This window comes from Castor canadensis, chromosome 12, assembly GCF_047511655.1.
Source record: "Castor canadensis chromosome 12, mCasCan1.hap1v2, whole genome shotgun sequence".
NCBI lineage: Eukaryota > Metazoa > Chordata > Mammalia > Rodentia > Castoridae > Castor > Castor canadensis.
Genome location: NC_133397.1, coordinates 104274437 through 104294961, shown reverse-complemented (window position 1 = coordinate 104294961; position 20525 = coordinate 104274437). Strand labels below are relative to the sequence as shown.

The 20525-nt window shown below is 44.9% G+C and overlaps 1 protein-coding gene across 2 annotated transcripts in view; it reads right to left on the bottom strand.

The window, feature by feature from the left end:
• Nucleotides 1-5316: 5316 nt before the first annotated feature.
• Nucleotides 5317-20525, bottom strand: part of Notch2 (notch receptor 2) — a 178466-nt gene continuing 163257 nt past the window's right edge. For both annotated transcript variants that reach the window (XM_074050641.1, XM_074050642.1), the window contains 11 exons: nt 19690-19802; nt 18276-18781; nt 16636-16983; nt 15929-16071; nt 15544-15754; nt 15007-15103; nt 13401-13569; nt 12494-12795; nt 11343-11490; nt 10801-10898; nt 5317-9798 (listed from right to left, as the gene is read on the bottom strand). In XM_074050641.1, the coding sequence (XP_073906742.1) occupies nt 8410-9798; nt 10801-10898; nt 11343-11490; nt 12494-12795; nt 13401-13569; nt 15007-15103; nt 15544-15754; nt 15929-16071; nt 16636-16983; nt 18276-18781; nt 19690-19802 (3524 nt within the window). In that variant the 3' untranslated portion in view covers nt 5317-8409. The remainder of the gene's footprint in view (nt 9799-10800; nt 10899-11342; nt 11491-12493; nt 12796-13400; nt 13570-15006; nt 15104-15543; nt 15755-15928; nt 16072-16635; nt 16984-18275; nt 18782-19689; nt 19803-20525) is intronic.

Here is a 20525-nt window from a genome sequence, read left to right as displayed (position 1 = left end):
GTGTGTTAAAGGCTCACCATCTCCGGTGCCATTTAGTCCACACTTGTGCGCCCTAGGGAGCAACTGGGAGCCACTGTTTTCTCCTGTCGGTCCGTCTCCAGTTTCCCGCTGGGGTCCCTTGCAGCACAGGAAAGAGCACGGGATCCACAGGAGTCTAAACAGGTCCCCGCCCTGTCCCCTGCAGCTCCTCTGGCTTCCAGCGGCTGGATTTTTAGAGAAGGGCGCTCAGCTGTGTGTCCAGACCAGAGAAAGTATCTGAGCCTCTTTTGCCTGGTGGCCCCTGCTGCTGTGTGTCCTGGGGGTGCCAGGAATCCAGGCGGTGTTTTGTCCCTTTACAGTTGTAGGAGAATCTAGAAGTATTTGTTATAAAGAAGTGGAAAGTTTTGGGGTTTTCTTAGACAGTTTATGTTTGCAACAAGAGTCACAGATGAGAGACATGCTGCCAAGGTGAGAGAATGGAGGGGCTCATGGTCCACAGCAAGGGCAATCCCAGGGTCATGAGGTCACTGCGGGATTCTAACAGAAGAGGAGCATGTCCAGATCTTCTTAAAAAGCTTCTGAGAAAATTCCATCTGGCTGCAGTACAGAGAACTGTTGTGTAGAGCCAGTCTAGAATGAGGGAGACCTGGTAAGCAGCTCTGTAAAAGTCCTGAAGTGCCACACGGGGCAGATAACAAGCATCATTCACGGAGGACCTGCATGGGCCAGGCACTGTTGTAAAGTGAGGAGGGCAACTGGGATCCATCTACTGGATCTGTCCCATTCCATCATCCTGTTCATGTCTGCCATTTCCTGTAGGCTGCTAGAGAATTTTGAAGAGAGTCACTATGTTGCCAATTCCCATTGGCACAGTCCAGATTGTGTGGTCAATCCTGTAATCTCTGCCTCTTTGACTCCCAGCCTTGTGGGAATAACCTGCAGGACACAACTTCTCTTTATCTGTGAAGCATGCACCACCAGTTGGGCAAGGTATTGGAATCTTTAAGAGATGGGGGCCACTTAGAGGAAGTTAGGTCATGTGGGGGAGGGGGAGACTGCCCTCTACCAAGATACCAGGGTCCTGTCTCTCTAGCTCTTTCTCTCTTCCTGTACACACCATGGGCTGCTTCTTTTACCACACACTCTTGCCATGGTGTATTGCTTCAGAAAAGGTACAAAAGGAATGGGCCAAGAGACCAGGAACTGAGACCACGAGTCAAAACCACCTCCCCATTTTTATTAGCACGTATTAATTATACAGTGTGGGGGGGCTTCATTGTATATTTCCATAATGCATTCAATATACTTTTATCATATTTAGCCCATCTATTACTTTCTTATACCTCCCCCATCCCCTTTAAAAATATTTCTTACAACTTTTTAAATAGGTTTCATCACAACTTTTCATACATGCCTCCACTGTACTTTATCGTTTTCCCTGCCCACCTCCCACTCCCCAGACAGTCTCCCATTAATGTTCATGTCCATTTGTTTTCTTCAGATCTAGCTTCAGCATCCGAGAGAGATCATTCAAGATTTGTCTTTCTGCATCTGGCTTATTTCTGTTACCTGTTCTTCTTCAGTTCCATCCACATTCCTGCAAATAACATCATTTCATTTTTCTTTATGTCCATAGTGTATATTACCATATTTTCTTTATCCATTCATTGGTTGATGGGCACATAGGCTGATTCCATAACTTTGCTACTGTGAATAGTGCTGTGATAAACATGGGTGTGCAGGTGTCTCTATGGTTTTTTTGAAGAACCTCCTCTCTGATTTCCTTAGTGGTTGCGCTAGCTTACATTCTCACCAATAGTGTATAATGGTCCCTTTTCCCCCACATCCCCCAGACAGACCATTATAAGTCATTCTTAGTTCTGAGTTTCATGTCATTCTTCTGTCCTCATCCTACGATTATAAAAATATCTGCCTAATATGTGCCTTAACAAATTTCCTGTAGTATGGCTCTGATTTTTTTTTTTTTTTTTAGCGTGGAAAACAGGAGAGAGCTCCTGAGGTATGATTCTGTTTTTGCTCCATTGAGATTGGGTCTCCTCCACTCATCAAGAATGAAAGAATGACTCTGCAGGCATTTTGGAGATTGTTGGTACTGCCATCCCATCACAAGCCCAGAATGCCAGGAACCTGAGGGCAGGACGGTGTCAAAGGAGTGGCCCAGGGCTCCTGGGGGAACTTCCACTTACTGCCAGGTGCTGGCTGCATGCAAGCACAGCACTCCTTGGCTGCTGCAGGTGTGGCTTGTGTGGGCTTCCATTATGATGCAGACAGAAGTAGCTGCCGGCCATCAGTGGACACAGGTGGTAAAACCTTCCAGTGTCCACGCGGTTCCTGCTCTGCAGGTGCTCAGAGTGCAAAAGCTGTGGGGGCATGGCTACACCAACCTAGATTTCAAAGGATGCCCTAGAGAACCTTGGAACATAGGCAGAGAACTGCCACAAGAGGTGGAGAGGGCCCCACAGAGAGCCCCCATGAGAGCAGTGCTGAGTAGACCTGTGAGACCAGGGCCACCCCTGAAATCCAGGAACTGCAGAATCACCAGTGCACTTTAGTCTGGGAGAGCGACAGGCACATGACTCCAGCCCCTGAGAGCTGCTCTGGGGGCTGCACTAAGCAAAGTCATGGGAGCAGGGCCACCTGGAACTTTGGGGACCCAACCTCTACCCCAGTGTGTCTAGAAAACAGGACATTGAGTCACAGAAGATGACAATGATTTTCAAGGTGTTTGATCTGAAGGGTTTTGGACTTACTTGGGGACAGTTCTTTCCCTTCCCTCCTTCCTGCTCAATTAACTTTGCAATTATGCTCACATTTCATACAACTGAATTTCAAATGTATTTTTTTATGAATTAACTATTGCAAATCAATGTCTTCAAACAGATAATCCTCACACACCAAATTTATGAAAACAAGTAACTGGGAAAGGAAGGAGTGAGGAAAAAGGGAGTGAAATTAGAAGGTAACACAGGATGTTAAGCTGCAAGCATTATATCATCTTTAAACATCTGAAATAAAATGATAAAATGCTTGTATCTTACACATTCTCCTATTAGGAGCTCATCTTGTTCTGTAGGCTATTGTAGATGTATTTTACTGATGTATAACTTACATAGCGAAATGTCCAAGTCTTCAAATTTAAGTAAAAGCAGTTTTATATATGTAAAAATCCATATAATCATCACATAGATCAAGAGATTTTCAGACTCAGAAAGATTCTTCTTGCCCTCAGTCAAACCCTTCTTCTTAAAGGGTACCCACTGTCCAGATCTCCATTTATTACTGATTTGTTTTCCCTGAGTTGCTATATGGAGTCCTGCAAGATGCATCCTTTTGCATCTTGGCTTATTTTGCTCAGTATTACGTCCATGGCAATTCTTTGTTGCTGAATATTGCTCTTTTTCATCTATGTGTAGGATTCACTTGAATGAAATGTACCATATTATTCTTTCATCTTAACTGCTGTGATTATCTCGTTTGGGAGCTCAAAACCAAGGTGCTGAAGAAACCCTCCAGTAAGTTAGAAAAAGAAGTGGTCAAGATTATTAACGTGAATTCCTCTTTGTGCTTCCTGCCTTGATGCACCAATGACATGCTAGCACTGGAAGTTTCTCAGAAATTACAGTTGGAAGGAGAATGTTTGCACCTTCAGACCCACTCCTCCTGTCTCCATCAAACTCTGGGGCCCAGGACTCTCATATTTCTAATCCTCCATATGGATCAGGGCATTCCTTCCTGGCCTTCTATTTCTGAGAAGCCTGGAGTTCACTGTACATCTTGACGGAAGTCACAGCTCTTTTTGAGGAAAGCTGTTCTATGGGACTCTCCTTCCAGGTCCTAGAAAATTCTCTCAGCCTTTGCTCCTTTGGACATAGGAATGGTAATAGCTTGGTTAATCCAGTCAGGGGTTTACACAGCCCTGTGGTGGTTTCCTTACACCTCACACACACCTTTGCAATTCTTTCATAAATTCTCTTTGAATTATCTTGAATGTGTCTACGATTTGCAATTGGGACTGTTACAAATGTTTTAAATGTTCTAAGCCAAAAGAAGGAAAAGTTGTACACACACACACACACACACACACACACACACACACACACACCGCAGCTGGAAAACTTAGGGGCAGAGGCACTAACAGGTATGCAGCTTCCCCATGGTCCACATCTTGCACAGCATACAGGTATCAAGGAGGGCTGTTCTGTGCATACCATTCTGAAATATGAGCCAGTACTCTGCAAGAGGCCCTTGGGCTGTGAGGCTGTTCAGCTGCATGACTGAGGGAGACAGTCCCACACCCAGCATGATCCTGGTCTGGTGCCCAGCTGCCTGTCCAGCTTTCTGCATTGTCAGGGGCTAGGCTGCAAGGCTCACAATTGCATGGATAGAACTGATCAGTAGACCAGTGGCCTTCATCCCAGATATACACATGGTTTCCAGGGAGCAAGTTTTAGCTCCCTAAAAGTATGCAGGAGGCAACTCCAGCTCTGAGAGGCCAGCCTGCTATGGTGGTCAGTCTTTAGCTCTCAAAGTCATTATTTTCTTTTCTTACATCATTATAAAACCCACATGAGGACTCATATGTGTTTTATACAAAATTGTTAACATTCTGGAAATAACCAGTATGTACCACCAAGCTGTGTTAAGACACATTTGCACAGGTTTTGAGTGAAGTTCCTGCAACTGCTTAACGGAGGCATATTCCAAGATTTCAAATCAAGTGGTTCAAAATACTCCACTGCCACTTACGATTATGCAAGGGATTTCTCAGAAGCTTCTGCAGAACAGTAAAATACGGTAATAAACTAGATGCTAAGGTTGATATAAGACCACTCATGTCATATGTACCACCAATACCAAATATTTATGTGCAAATGCATTGACAGACTTTATAAGTAAATGTATAAATGTGAGCCTTGAAACAAATTTATCTATATATCACGTCCTACCCAAACATTACAAACCAATGATTCAGACAAGTGCATCAACAACACTTTCTTCTATCTCATTCTCAATTTTTGCTTCAACACTCTCCATTTCCACTGGAGGGCACTGTGTCCCTAGTGACCTAGGTCACTAGGTATGGCTGGATCACAAAAGAGTGTGACTCACTCAGTATTGTGATGCTGCTCATTAAGGTTTTTCCTCAAGAGCATTTATTTGTGATCTGACTAGAAGAAAAGAAGAAGCCTGGTGCTTTGTAGAATTCAGAGTGAGAAGAAAATGAGTTTTCTCTCATCAATTTACAACATCATGAGGTAGTCACTGTGAAGGCCTGGGGCACAGGACTGGAAAATAAAACATGCAACACCACTGAGCTTGACATGTAATCTTTTTTATTTTGTGATAAAAATGCTTTCATATAAATTTCATTTTAACTACTTTTAGAATGAAACTTTGGAAAGTAAAAACGAAGTGTGCACTTTCCTTACTATGTTTAGTCAGGAATATGCAGTCATTTTATTGGTTACTGGGTTTCTCATACAAACAGATATAATATCACTTTTAAGAGAAATGTACACAAGAAAGTTGCCATAGTACCAAAGAGTTACTGGTGGGGGCCTCAGGACATATACATGTGCCTCCCAAATAGTCATTCAATGCATTGGTTGAGGCCCGAATCCCCAAACCATAGGCCAACAAACACTACACCTTTGGTTCTCTTCTACACGAGACTTATGGACTAGCAAGTTTCATAAGATGATATAATGAACGTAAGTGTCACCGCTAGTTGCTTTCACCAAAATCTTTAACTCTGTCTCTCTTTCCTCAACCTTCTCCCTCTCCCACCATCATGTAAGTCAGAAAACCATACTTAAAACAGAAGAAACAAACAAAAACTATCCTCAAAGGCAGGGAGGAGTCAAAGGAAGAATATAAAAATTAAACCAAAAATGAGGGATCTATGTATGGCATAAAAGATGTGTCCCATAAAAACTTAAGCCTCCAATTGAGAACCCAAATGAGAACATGATTATCCATTTTACCAGACACTATACAACTTGAGAGTTCTTAAAACCTAAGGGACTGGTAAAATGTTTGAAAAGCAGTTTCATCCTCATCAATGAAGCCCATTATCTGTACTGGCAGCTTTCACATTCCCTTCCCCAAACCCAAAGGATTCAAACTGAAGTATCACAAGAAGGAGAAACAGCAAGTGAGTCCCATATTGAGATTGGGGAGGGAGCAGAATACTTTCAGGCAGTGGGGCTAGAGTAAGAGGGCAGAGAGGGGCAGATAGGGTATGGTCCAGTGGCTCAGGCAGATAGATAGGTTCTCCCCATCTAGGACTAACAAATGAGTGCAAGAGTATAGAGTCACCACTTAGAATGGTGAAAGGGACTATAGGATGTTGCCATATGGGAGAATAAAACAGAATGGGCACGCTTAATCTGACATATGTCAGGGCAGAACTAATTACTCAACGAACTTGGATGGGACTACAAAGCCTATTTATAGATTGCCATGCCAACAATCACAGGGGGCTTCACAGAGGGCCACAGACAGGTAAGTCAGACAAGCGGGAAGCACTGATGAACACCCCAACCAGCGTAGGAATGAGGACTATCATCAAATCAAATCAGAGCGGCAATTTATCTTCTAATACATACAGTATGTCCTAGCAGAGCTAATGTTTCAGGTGTCACGGGCATCATGGTACCAGACAGAAGTGACAGTGTGGCAACAGAACCAATTATTAATAGAGTGAAGGAGAAGAGGAATAAAACTATTAATTTCTACAGTTGACTAAAACACTTCTGATCTTGACAGAGTCAGGAAGTCACTAAGATCACACACAGAACAGAATCAGGCAAGGTACAACCATAACCCACTGCTAGGATGACAGTGATGAGCAAATCTGTTACACATCATTATCTAGAAGATGACTCTAGGAAAGGAAAAAGTCCTAGTAAGTTGTTTTTGCATTACTCACCAAGGGGGAATGTCATAACTGCTTCAGAGAAAAAGGAATGGTAGCAAAAAGGAGCAAAGGCTGCCTCCCAGCTCAACCTAGAAAATCAGTGCAACTTTCCATTTCCTGCACGTGAACACAGCAAATAAATCCATATCTTCAGTGAGAACCTACAGGGTGCACCTATAACTTAGATCACACAGTGTGGAGGGCAATGGATAAACAGGCTTCTGATATTAAACAAGTCAGGAAATAGAGACTGATCAAAAGGATGATGACGTCATTGGATCCCCTGAGTGGAGGCAAGCTCAGTCCTAAATGGCCAGGGTATACTGGGTGGCATTTTCTTCTGTGGAGACATATGGAAGGAAAGGCTCAATAGCTAAGACTAACTTCATCTGTTGAATGAGGGAGGGAAGCAGGCCTAGAGTCCTAAGATACAGGACAAACGTACTTTACAATGATCATCAACAGAATGCTTGCAGGAAGTGGAGGGACCCGGGTGAGCGACTGCTTCCTGTATGAGTTAGTTTCTCTCCTGGCCATTCCAACATTCTACTCCTTTTGCTGGTTTAACAAAATGGGGTAAGGTCATAGTACTAGACTGCCAAGGATAAAACTTTACACAGAATAGGCTCACAAACAGACATACAACTGACTTGTACACTTTCTCCTGGTGAGGTTTATAGAAAGCCTTGCATGCAGGAAAGAGAATTAAGATGCAGGCTCTTAAAAGGATCTCCTGCCTCCTAAATTGAAAAGTATTTGTGCTTCCCTTCTCCCTCTAGGAATGATATATGTAGACTGCAATATGTCCATTTTCTACAGAAAAAGACTTGAAAAGCTTATGCTGAGAGCCATAACCATAACCCTGTGAGATTCCTAGGGGTGTAGAAAAATAGGAGGAGAAGAGAGGCTGAAGCTGCCTTCCAGGGCAGGAATGATTGACAGTGCCAAGGTCTTGCCTATACTCTGGTGGGGCAACAACCATGGAGAGGTGCAGAAAGTAAAGCACCAAATGAAGTTGAAAGAATTTCCAAGGTTAAGAAGGTGAGATAGGTCAATTCAGGCAGAATTCCAGGGCACAATTCCCATGCGAACTCTAGTGTAGAATCTTCTCACGAATATAGCAAAAGCCCCCAGGGCTTAAAATGCAGTCCAAGCTGCAAGAATGTCTGGGCTACAAAAGGCATCCATGTTATTCTCCAAACAGAAGGGAGTAAATGTGGCCCCAAGGCTTATGTTCGTCTCCCATTTCCATGAATTTGGCCTGATGGGCAAGAGATTAGGAGCTGAGTCTACCCCTAAAACCCTTCAGATATCAGTGAAACTGATAAATTGCTTTTCATGCATTATCTGAAAGATGGGAGCATCTTGTCTCTCCTGCCTCCCAAAGCTGGTTATGGAGATTTCTTCATTTCTCTTCCGGATGACCTTCATTTGTTCCTCAGCAGCATTTACAATAGGCAGTTCTATTTCTGCACTGGAGGCAGACTCTTTCATGCATAAACCTGCATGTTGCTGTGTGGTGGCTCAGACATATGTGTCCCAGGTCCCCGCTGACCTCCTCCAGCACCCCCAGGAGTAGGGCTGGTGGTCACATCTGACCAATCAGAAGCAGAATGGGGCGATGAGCTTGACCACTGGTCAGGAGACTCTGGGGATGGAGTCAGGTAGGGATGCTCACCCTGGAGGTGACCACTGTGACTGGGTGTTCGCTCAGCAGCATTTGAGGAAGCATAGCTATGCTGGGAAGGGGGTGTGGGGTACTTTCCCACAGAGGCTGGGAAGGGGTGATAGGCTGGGAGAATGGTCTGTGCTACCTGCCCATCCTGTTGGGGGACCATGGCAGTAGGGAAAGCCACACTGGGCAAACGGGCCATCTCTGGTATCTGGTACATAGCGGGCAAGGGGCCTGCAACAGATGGAGGGCAGCTGGGTTGAGGCTGGGGAGCCCCAACTGGCTGGGTAATGCTGCCTTTGGGGATGAGCTGGAAAGTCACAATGGGGGGCAAGGACTCCCGCTGGGTGCTGATATGCTTCCCTTCAGGTGGCCGGCTCTGGGGAGCTATGCTAGGGTGGGTGCCCTCAGTGGGAGCTAGGACCATGCCAAACATCTCATTGTACTGGGTCTCATTCATCTCCATGTGGTTCATCCAATCTGCTGGGACAGAGACTGGATGTAGCCTACCCAAGTTTCCTGCACTGCCACTGCCTGGGGGGACAATGTGGTGGTGGGACAACAACTGGCTTACAGAGGGAAGCACAGTGTTGGTCCCAGGAGCTAAAGGTTGCATCTCATGAAGGTTAGAGAAAGATAGTGCGTGCTGTGCATGGACTGGGGCAGTAGGAGCAGCAGCAGCCAGCATAGGGTTGGGTGAGGCCTGTAAGATTCCAGGGGATGTGATCATTGGAGAGGAGGTGGTATCAGAAACATAAGTGTGAGGAGACTCTAGAGAATCGACAGGGGACAAAGTCACTGAGCTCTCAGATAGTTGTACCTTCTCACTCAGAGACTTTTTCCTCCTACTACCCTTGGCCTCCTTGGTCTCCTTAGCAAGGTTAGGGAGGCTGGTGGGCATGGTGCTCTTGGTGTTGGGCCGTCTAGGCTTCTTGCCCATTGGGGTGTGCTTGAGACTGAGGAAAGACCTGTTGGGTCCACAGATAACAGGTGAGAGCGCAGAAGTCAGCACAGTGCCTGGGGGGCTTGGTGTCACATTATATTCATCCAGGAGGCGCACAATGTCATGGTGCATGCGATCCCGAGCCACATCGCGGGGAAGGCGATCCATATGGTCTGTGATGTCTCGATTGGCAAAGTGGTCTAACAGGATCTTGGCTGCTTCATAGCTCCCCTCCCGGGCAGCAAGAAACAAAGGTGTCTCTTCCTGTACAAAAGACCCATGGAAAACACATTTTAATAACACTCAAGAATACAGCAGTGTTTCTCAATCGTTTTTTGACAGTGGAACAGTATTTTTAAACTGCAGAAATAAAAGAACTGTCAATCCAGAATTCTATATCCAACAAAATGACCTTCAAAAATGAAATAGAAACAATCTCAATTTAAAAAAAAAATCAATCTCTTTAGACATTTTTCCTTAAGTGTCTCCCCCAATGAAAAATGAATACCACAGATAAACTGCATATCCACCTATGTACTAAAAGTGAATCTGTGATTTATATATAAAAAGAATACATTTATTTCACTGCTCCAAAAGAACCCAGTAGGGGCAACATCTCCTCAGTTGGGAGTTTGTGAAATAAAGCCATGTCCCTAAACCAGGGTCACTTAAAAGAGCATTGTGCTTATTAACACTAAGTCTAAGAGGAAACCAGGGTCACTTAAAAGAGCATTGTGCTTATTAACACTAAGTCTAAGAGGAAAAGTTAGAAATAGGAAAGGTAGGAGAATAAACTAAAGCATGCAAAGAACTAGGGAAAGAGATAAGAAACAAAGCAAGTACAGGAAAGAACTAAAGGAAGGGAAATTTACTAAAACAATAAAAGGGTATAAATGAACAGAAAACCAAACAGGGAAACATCGTGATATCCAAAGACAGAAGAACAGAAGCAGAGGGAAAAATGAAAGAAACAGGAGAAAAGAAAGTGAGCATGAACAGAAAAGAGGACTAGAGCAAAGGGGCCCCTGGGGAAGAGAAAAGGCAGGGAAGGTTCCACTGGGTTATGTGCAGGACAGCCTGGTGTGCATGAGAACCAAATGAGCAACACTGCCCTGGGCCATCATCAAGCTCTCTGTACCCAGTTCCTGCCCAACCTGGTTCCATACTTGTCTATACTTATCGCAAGAGAAGGCACAGCAATGGGAAGGGCCTCATCGCTGAGACACTGCTACAAGCATCCTCAAGCTCTGAAATACCAGGCTGTACCTTGTTGTCCTGCATGTCTCGGTTGGCTCCATTTTTCAACAGCAAAAGAGTTGCCTCTACGTTATTGACAGCAGCTGCCCAGTGAAGAGCAGATTTTCCTGCAGGGGAAAACATTTTTATAAGCGCACAGACAGCACGGCACATTCTACTCCTAGGATAAGGAAGAACTATGACTTTTATAAGGAGACCTGGAACATTTCAGATGTCAGCAAGAAGGCAGCTCTCTGTGAGGGCCTACAGGACAGCACAACGATATCTTCATCTTTCCCCAGTCTAGAAACACTTCGGCACAGGCCGCCCAGTCTTCAGACCTCTAGTTGAAAGGGTCATTTGCCCGTGGTACCCCTGTCTGCCACAGGGCAGCATCTACCCATACTGAAGACAACAAACTACTTAATCACAAACCAGAGAGTATTTAGGATATTGGACCACCCTCCTGGTGAAGTCTTCCCTCATAAGATAGTTCTTTAAGGATAGTGTAACAATTTTTCCCCTAGAGGCATACTCTGCAGGTAAGAATCCAAACCTGTCCCTGTCCTTACCATGGTCATCCACTGCATTCACATCTGCTTGGCAGTTGATCAGCTCTGCCACCATTCCCTCCACAGCCAGGCGGGCAGCCAGGATCAGAGGTGTAGTACCATCATTCATCCTGGCATCTAAATCAGTTACTCGGTTGCGGATCAGAATCTAGAAGAGAAGTACAGAAGACAGAGTCATTCAGATGAAGGAAAATAATGAAACTAAGAGAAGAAGCAGAAGCATTATGACAGTCTATCAATAAATATTTGCTGAGTGAATGAATGAATGAACTAAAATGGGTGATCAAGATGTCCACATAAAAGGATGTACTTGTTCTTTCTTTTTCTTTTTTAGGTGGGACTGGGGTTTGAATTCAGGGCTTCACACTTTTAAAGCAGGCACTATATGCTTGAGCACTACCTCCAGCCCATTTTGCTCTGGTTATTTTGAAGATAAGGTCTTGTGAACTATTTGCCAGGGCTGGCCTTGAACCACAATCCTCCCAATATCAGCCTCCCAAGTACCTAGGCTTACAGGAGTGACCCACTGGTGCCCAGTGTACTACGTTTTAAGGAAAGCACAGAAATGTGAGAAACATCAACTTTAATCACAGTGTACAGCTCAAGGTGATTTGAAATGCTTCCAGTTTCTTCACAGAGTTAAAATAAAAAGGGTGTCAGGGAGGACACTGTCAACTCACATCAAGAAAAGTGCAAGTCAGGCTGGTGGAGTGGCTCAAGTGAAAGAGTGTCTGCCTAGCAAGCATGAGGCCCTGAGTTCAAACCTCAGTACTGCAAAAAAAAAAAAAGAAAAAAAAAAAAGAGAGAGAGAGAGCATTGCCAGTGAGCAGCTGAAAGGCCATATAGCCAATAGATCTATAGAGAGCAGTTAATACTAGTCAAAGGCTTCGGTACAGCTGAGAGGCATTTCTGCACATCAAAATACTGTTTAGGACTTAGAAGCTTGTAGCTACCTCTATCACTATCTGGGTATACGTCGTCGGTCACTCGGCTTGCCTCTCTTTTCCTTCTTTCCCATCTAGCAAGCATAACTACTCTCTCAGAATTATTGAATGAATCCAGTGAGATCTGAAGTGCCTTAACAAACATAAGACATTATAGACCCATAAGAAGTTCTTATTATACAAATCAGCACGTCTCATGTTCTTTACCTGGAAGACCCCTTGGGCATCTGCTGCCACTGCAGCATGAAGGGGACAGCGGCCCATGTTGTCCTGAGCATTGGCGTCTGCTCCGGCATCCAGGAGGCGCTTAGCAGCATCAGCCCTTGAGTAGCGGGCTGCGAGGTGCAGGGCCATCTCACCAGTCCGGTCTGTCTGGGCCTGGAGGCTGGCACCCTGGTAGACCAAGTCCGTGATGATGTTGGCAGCAGAGTCCTCAGCATCTTCATCTTCATCACTCATATCTGAGCTGCCTCCTCGGAGAGAAGCCAACATCAGTGGGGTGCACCCATCTATAGGAAAGGAAAATTAAATATTTAAGGAGGAGAAGGAAATTAACCTTATTACTGGAGTAGTTCTGTTTGAATAAAGTTGTGCTCATGGGAAGTGAATTCCCCATGCTTTTTGGAGTAGTTTTACATTGGCCATCTACTTTTCCTCTGGCAATGTCATTTCTGTAAAAAGTAATGAGAAAGTAAAAGTGTTTCTGAGCTGATGACCCTTCTCTAAGTTAAACAAGTTTTTCTGCTCAAACTTAAGTGCTATGCTATCTTAAACTGGACAACATTTAAGAACACCAAATATTAATAGAACTATATGCAGGCATGAACTAAACTAATTCTCTAGCCTCTGCTTTGGGACACTATTTTTTTATCCTACTAAAATCTAACCTGTTTATTTAGTCAGCATGTTTGTCCTCAACATCTGTATGTGAAGCAAGTGGAGCCCCGCCCACCCTTCCTTCTGAGTTGATCATTTCTGCATGTAGACATTCCTTAAGCCGACTTAGGGTCAGTGAAACTGGCAGGTACAGACGCCAGGTGGGAAGCACAATGATGACCATGCAGAACCAAGGAAGGCACTGCCTAGTGAAAGGGGAAGTTCCACTGGAGCTGACCTGGGCCCCTAACATTCACGTCCAACACATCCACCTCCTGCTCTGCCTGAGGAGGAGTGAGAGCCAATGATGGTGTCCGCCGGATATCTGCAGCTTCAAGGTGCTGCTGTGTCCATGGGCGTCGATCAATGGGATCATCTTCTTCTGAGAGCAAAGCCTCGTCTTCAGCCTGGAATTATTATTATTATTATTATTATTATTATTATTAACCATCTTGGCTTCCCACTATTCTCATGATGTGGTTCCTCTTACCTCTCCTGTATCACCTGTACACCTCCCCATCCCAAACTCTAGGCTTTAGCCCTAATATGTGTCTTCTAGATCCTCAAAGTACCACTCTTGCTTCTGAGCCTTTCCCTGCAGTGGTCTCCTCCAGTTCTTTGTCTAACTCCCACCTAGCCTTCAAAGAGAAATTAGACTTTAATTCCTCTTGTTAGTTCTAAAAAAGCACACTCTGCTCACCTCTACTAAATGCTTACATGGCACCACGTGGCAGTCTCTACCAACAGAATGGAAGGTTTTTTTGTTGTTGTTTTTTTTTTTGATGAGATTTGGGTTTGAATTCAGGGTTTCTCACTTGCAAAGCAGGTACTCTACTGCTTTAGCCACACCTCCAGTCCATTTTGCTCTGGTTATTTTGGAGATGGGGTCTCAAGAACTATTTGCCTGGGCTGGCCTTGAACTGTTATCCTCCTGACCTCAGCCTCTCAAGTCCTCTAAAGCCATTGTGCCTGACAACTGGAAGGTTCTTGAGAACAGGGAAGAAGCCTTGTTCCAGGTTGCCACCCTGTGCCTAACACAGGGTATCTAGCACAGAGCAAGCATTCAGGAAAGACTGAGGAATAATAATTATGCTAGTAAATTACAGTCATTTACAAGCAGCTTTCCTTTACTGAATTTTTGGTATGTGACAGGAAACAGACCAATTGCTATATTTAATCCTCACAACAACTCAAAGAGGAAAGAGTTAGTATTATTATTATTCCCATTTTACAGATAGGGATAATTAAATACAAAGAGCTTTTAAGCAACTTGTTAGCTACTAAGTAGCAGAGTTTTAGACATGAATCCAGTTCTGACTGAAACTAAAATTCTTAACCATCTTGCTCTGGAGACTCCAAGCCACATACAGCTATGGATCCTGGTCTTCCCTCTTATATCAGCCTCATGCCAATCTAGCTCTTGCTCCACGAGGTTTTAGATTCCTGGGTTCACGATATGAAACCTCTAAAGCCAAAGGCCACTGGCTTTCTTCCTTGTTTAATTTCATCTTTTCTTATAGAAGAAGTGCCCAAAGAGATCTATCCATGAAGGAAACTGCTATTACACATACCGGACTTGACTCAACTGACTTTAGCGTAACACTAGAGGAAGGAGGCATGTTTATTGTAAGAGTCCTTCTTGAAAAACATACACAGGTAACCCAAGGTTATCGGTGCCCTAGGGTTCCCTACTGTGTATGAGAATCTTGGATAGTCACTGTCTGGGTAATATATAAAAACTATCACCCTTTCCTCCTATTCAGGACACTTCTGAACTTAAGAAATGAAATTTGAAATGTGACTAGATGACAGGTGACAATATGGCTCTACCAAGGCCACCTTACCTTGGCTTTCTTTGGCTGGGGTCCTTCATCATCTACCCAATGTTCACTTGTTCCTGAACCAATTAGGTTAGCCTCTGAGACTTGTACTGAGAGATTTCTGATGCCATTGCAAAGGGAGGAACAAGAGCAAAGGAGGTTACAGCACAAACAAACATAGTGGCTTTCAACACTTTCCACCACAACACACTCCTAAGGCTATACTCTGATTTTTGGTGGATCTTGGCCCTGAGAAGATGGGCAGCATTTTATGTGACATCTCTAGGCACTCATCTTTTCCCTTCCCACTGCACAAGAGCTTACAATGAAAGTGTGCCCCGCTCAGAAGCTGAGCACCTCTACGGTAATGTATATGTACAGAGAAGATGCATCCAGAGTCTGAGACCCAGAATGACTTCACAGTCATTCATAAGCCATTTAAATTGTGGTCAGGGTGGCTGGTGGCCACAGCTTAGAATGTGAAGTCATGATTCAATACGATATACTTTTCTATTCATTGCTGCTTACTACTCATAGTGGCTTATTGGCAAACATTCTTACTTCAGCCCCACGGCATCCTGTCCCACTGGCTCACGTCGCTTGTGATTGCTGGAGTCTCGGCGAAGGGTGAAACCTTCAGGTAGCCAGAGGAAGCCATGCTTCCGCTTTCGTTTTGCCATGATTACCCCCAGCAGGATGATAAACAGGATAATGACAACAGCAACAGCAAGCAGATAGAGGAGCTGGGTGTGTTTCTGAGTCACAGACTCACCTGAAATCCAGATAAATAGGGGCAGTATTGTATAAAATTTCAACCTCTTGATGTTAGTTAATTTAAAGGGCTTACTGACTTCACTACCCCTGAGAAACAGAGGATTGCACACTAAAAAGTGTGTCCCCAGAGATATCTTTTTCCCCAACCCTTTCTCTGTAATAAGCCACTCACTGAAGACAGACACAAGAGGGTAAGAAAGGGTTCCCTGGATGGCGTGAGAAGCCAGCAAAGCTGCTGCTGCATCCGTGTTCTTGAAGCACTGGTCTGAATCTTGAACACACTGGCGGTTGTCAATTTCCAGAAATACCTTACAGCTGTGGACGACAAAGGAAAGGAGGAATAAGGGAAATGGTGGGAAGGACAGAAGGTAGATCTAGCAGGCTCAGTCAGAAAGGGTTACATGAACCTTCCTTCCACCCCTCAACGTCAGGTTGTCCACCTATGGGACACTGCCTTCAGAAACAACCCAGGGACGAGGACAGTGTCCCTTCAAATCCCAAACACAGACTGCCCTCTAGGGAACATCTCACCTTTAGTGTGGCTGACCTAAGTCTCTACCTAACTGGGACAATGTATAACAAAGGGGCATCACTAATAGTTTGCAGGCACCACTGGCAAAGGTTATGGATCCTAGCATTTAAGAGGCCTCCCTGACACCTACCTCCTGCTTGCTCCAGCTCACTTTTCAGACCCCTTGATCAAGACAAATCTTTATTTTTAAAAATAAGTACTGGGACAATATGTTTGCCTTAAGTGGTGGGCCCTTCTATTTGTCTACACTTTGCATTTCTATAGGCTGAGTTATGACTTCTGCTGAGTATCAAAGTGCTCAACTTTATAAAATTAACCTTTATGTAGTTCAGAAACCAAAAACCTACCCAGCTACTTCCTGATCTTGTTCATCAGGAAGAGACCTGCGTGCCATCCTCTGCTTCTTCATGACAGCTGGCTTCTCACCATAGTAGGGGTACACCATGAGGGCCCCCTGCGAGTCCCGTTTGATGCGCAGATTGGTGTGCAGCAGGGTGCCCAGTGCCCGCAAGAAGCCACGAGAATCTTGGAGCAGCTGTTCAGGGGGCATCAGCACCACAATGACCAGAGTACCCTCTGCCAGGTTCTCGGGCTGGTCAGCAGCACAGTCCAGCCCATCCCAGCCACACTCCTCACTGTTGCATCCTTGGTCACAATGGTTGTCTTTAAAGTGGTCTGCACAGTATTTGTCATATCTAGGCAGAGGAGAAAAAGAACAGGGAAAGAGGCTGAGACTAGAATGGGGCTCTACTTGGCTTTGCATTTAGAAGTACTGTGGATTTTTCTACCTATCTTTTATGGCCAAAATCAGGACAAAAATGTCCCATGAAGCCTTCTTTGAATCTGTCCCTGACATCATGAAATACAGAGTCTATGTCTGCTTACTGAGTGCTGCCTTAGGGAGGAGCAAGGCTGTGTTTGTTATCCTGTGTGGATTTAGGGGTCTCACACAGCCCCCAGTCTGGTTAAGTCAGATTTTTAACAAAGCTGCACATATAAAATGAAAGTCAACCCGGACAATGCTCCCTCTACTTTTACTCACTGTTTCTTTACTCAATGTAAGATAACAAAAGGCTTTAGGAAGTAAAAGGTGCCCAAGATGGCTCTAGACTCAGAACCATCAAGTGCTGCTATACTCAGAAGTGTGTTAATCCCAACTACAGGGAGGGGGAGTATCCAATCAGGGTACTAGATCTAACTTGTATAGCTTCTTTCAAATGTCAGGAAAAAAGTCAGAACTCCAGACCTAAATGAAGACAAACAACTCTTCCACACACTCTCCTTTCCTCCCACCACTCCCCACCCCTTTCTCTTGATATTTGTACCACTCGTAAACTTGCCATCTACTCAGTGAGAAGATGAATCAGAAAGAGCTGTGTGTGCTCTGGCAAGTTTTTAATCTTTCAGGCCTCAGTGACTTCACATACGAAAGATGGTTAACACCACCCATGACTCAAAAGGCTGTTGAGAATTAACTGTGGTTAAATTAGATGGAATAACTAATAGGAAAGTTATTCCACAGGCAATAATAAAAAAACCTATAGCTGTAACAATGAAGAACAGGAAGGTTAAGAGGCCTAATCTCGCTCACACTTCTAGATACATCTAGATGGGGCATCAGTCTTAAGGAAAGGAATGGGTGAAGAGAGGGAGGTACCTTTCCATCCATCCTGCAGGCAGGTTATGTGAGAAGCTGCCTGACAGTGGGTAACACCATTTCCAAAAGTTATTTCCCCCAGGAGGTCACGAGTGCAGCAGGTGAGAAGGCAGAGATAGGCGGGGGAAAGGGGTGGTTATGCAGCGAGCATTCCTGGCCCTCTGTCAGCAAGGGAGAGCACAGGGCAGTGTGCGATGGGACAAGGCTGGCACCATCTGAAAAGCAGAGGCAGCTTAGGCTGAAGCACTGGAGTGGTTAAGGGCAAGAACAAGAAACCGAGGAATGTTAGTGACAGTCCCCCTCAGCTTCTGAAGAACCTGGAACTCTTACTTGCACGTCTTGCTGTTCCCCTGGCATTCAAAGTTGTCAAAGAGGCACTCAGCTGTGTTGCACAGCTCGTCGCACTGGTTGTTGATGTAATTCCAGCAGGGAAGTGGGGAGGAGCAGTTGGCCCAGGGGTTCTCCATGGTGAGAGAACAGTCACCTCCATCCCATTGGCAGGCATGGCTATTGCAGGCCTCGTCACAGACCCCATCCCGAGCTTTGTCAGCACAATACTGACTCAGACAGGTGGCAGGAGGAGTGCTGGTGGGGACCATGTAGAGCTCACAGTGGCTGCCCAAGAACGGTGGAGAGCAGTGGCAAGAGTAATAAGGAGGTTGGCGCTGAGGGTAGCAGCTGCCCCCATGTTGGCAGGGGCTACTGGCACAGCCAGACTCGCAGTCCTGGGGGTTGGGGCAGAAGCAGCGGGGTCCTGAGGCAGTGTGCACACACTGCTCTCCTTTCCTGCACTTCACTTGTCCACAGCTGCTCTGGCATCTTGCCCCAGAGAACCCCTGTGGAAAGCAGTTAAGAAATGAGGATGACAGGTGGACTTGAGGGCTTGCTCCATTCTCCCTCCTACCCCCTCTTCCACACTTCTAGGGATAAAGACTGGACCCCTTGGTTAAGATCCTACCATGTACCCTCCTGGACCAAGTTCTCAGAAATGACCTCTTCAAGGCAGCCAACAGATAAAGGCTGAAGGTTCTATAGGATGAATGTAGAAGTCTCTCATTTTAAGAGCTCAGTTGTAGAGATTAGGTCCACAGGTCATGGTGTGAGAAGACTCAGATGACCTTGTCTATACGCACCTTCTCTAGTCATTATTAGATCATTCCTATAATGGCTTTATGGAGGGGATGGTCCTATTAGAAGTTTTAGATCTCTAGAGTATTTCCACATCTCATTCCATCCTTGTGCTTCCCACTCAGCCCAAGCCAAGGTTAGTTAACAGGCAGGTTTCCTTTTGGTATCCTCCCCCACAGAATGAGCTTTGCTTAGGTAACATTTAGCCCTTGGCAGTGGCAAAAGTTTGCACAGTAAATGGCTAAAACTAAGTTTCCTACTAGTTGAAGAAGGAACTTGCTCTCAATTGTTAAGTGTTTTGTCCAACTGGGCAGGAAAACCATACTCCAGTATAGGACCACAAAGCCACAGACAGTGGCCCTCTTTCTGGGGACATTCCATCACTTGTGGTTTTTCACCTGATGCTCTGAAGGTTGATGGTCACAGATAGGGAAACTCACAGCTTCTTGTCATGCCGAAACAACTTTACATCAAAAAACCTAAGCACTTTCTTCTGAAGGAGCTAACACAGGGACATCTCCCTGATTAGGGAACTTGAAGAACCCAGGATCAAACCTGTTTTGTCACAGATAATATAGAAGACAGCATGCCCCTTAAATGAGCAGCGGGCACTTACTGGAGGACAACGACAAATAAAGCCATCAGGCATGTTGCTGGCCACAGCACAAGTCCCTCCATTCAGGCAAGGCATCTGGGGACACACATCCACGAAGGTTTCACAGTGACGGCCTCAAAACAGAAAACAAAAAGCAGTTTAAAAGACAGAACTAATAACTTCAAGTTATTGAACACAACCCCAATAGGATGGAAACCAGCCTCAGATGTAGCAAGTGGTACGAGAGTTTAGTTCTAAATTACAGGAGTCTGAGAAGATGGGGAAGAACTCGCTGGATCTCAACATGATTGGCTCACCGCTGGCTCAAACCATTTCCCTCATCTGCCTTGCAACACAATAAGCTTAAGTGGCACACCCTCTCTCTCCCAAACTGACCCACAAAAATGGAAAAAAGTTTCCTCGTAAAAGAAATAAGGAAACTCATACCTCAGCTCTTGGACACTTTAGCTTTCACAAGTTGAAGGAAATGATTAATAGTTTACTTTCTATCTCACAGGATAGATCACACTGGGCCCATGGGATTGGCAGTTTATACAGAGTTTATGTAGTGTGAGTGACACTGCTTTGATATACAGCTCAATTTTCCCAGAGTTAATTTAATTTCCTCTAGAAACAGTTCTAAGTCAGAGGGCATGTGGAGACCATTGCTCCATGATAAAGTGAACAGGACAACTAGAATCATGGAGGAGACATGGGATTCAGGGGGTGCCTCTTGGCAAACAGCAAGAGATGGGCCCCATCTGGCCTTTGGTTGCTTAGATACAAATAATTAAAAGAGTAACATTTGTTGGAAATGTTTGACTTTCAAAGCACAGCAATAGACACTAACCAAGAGC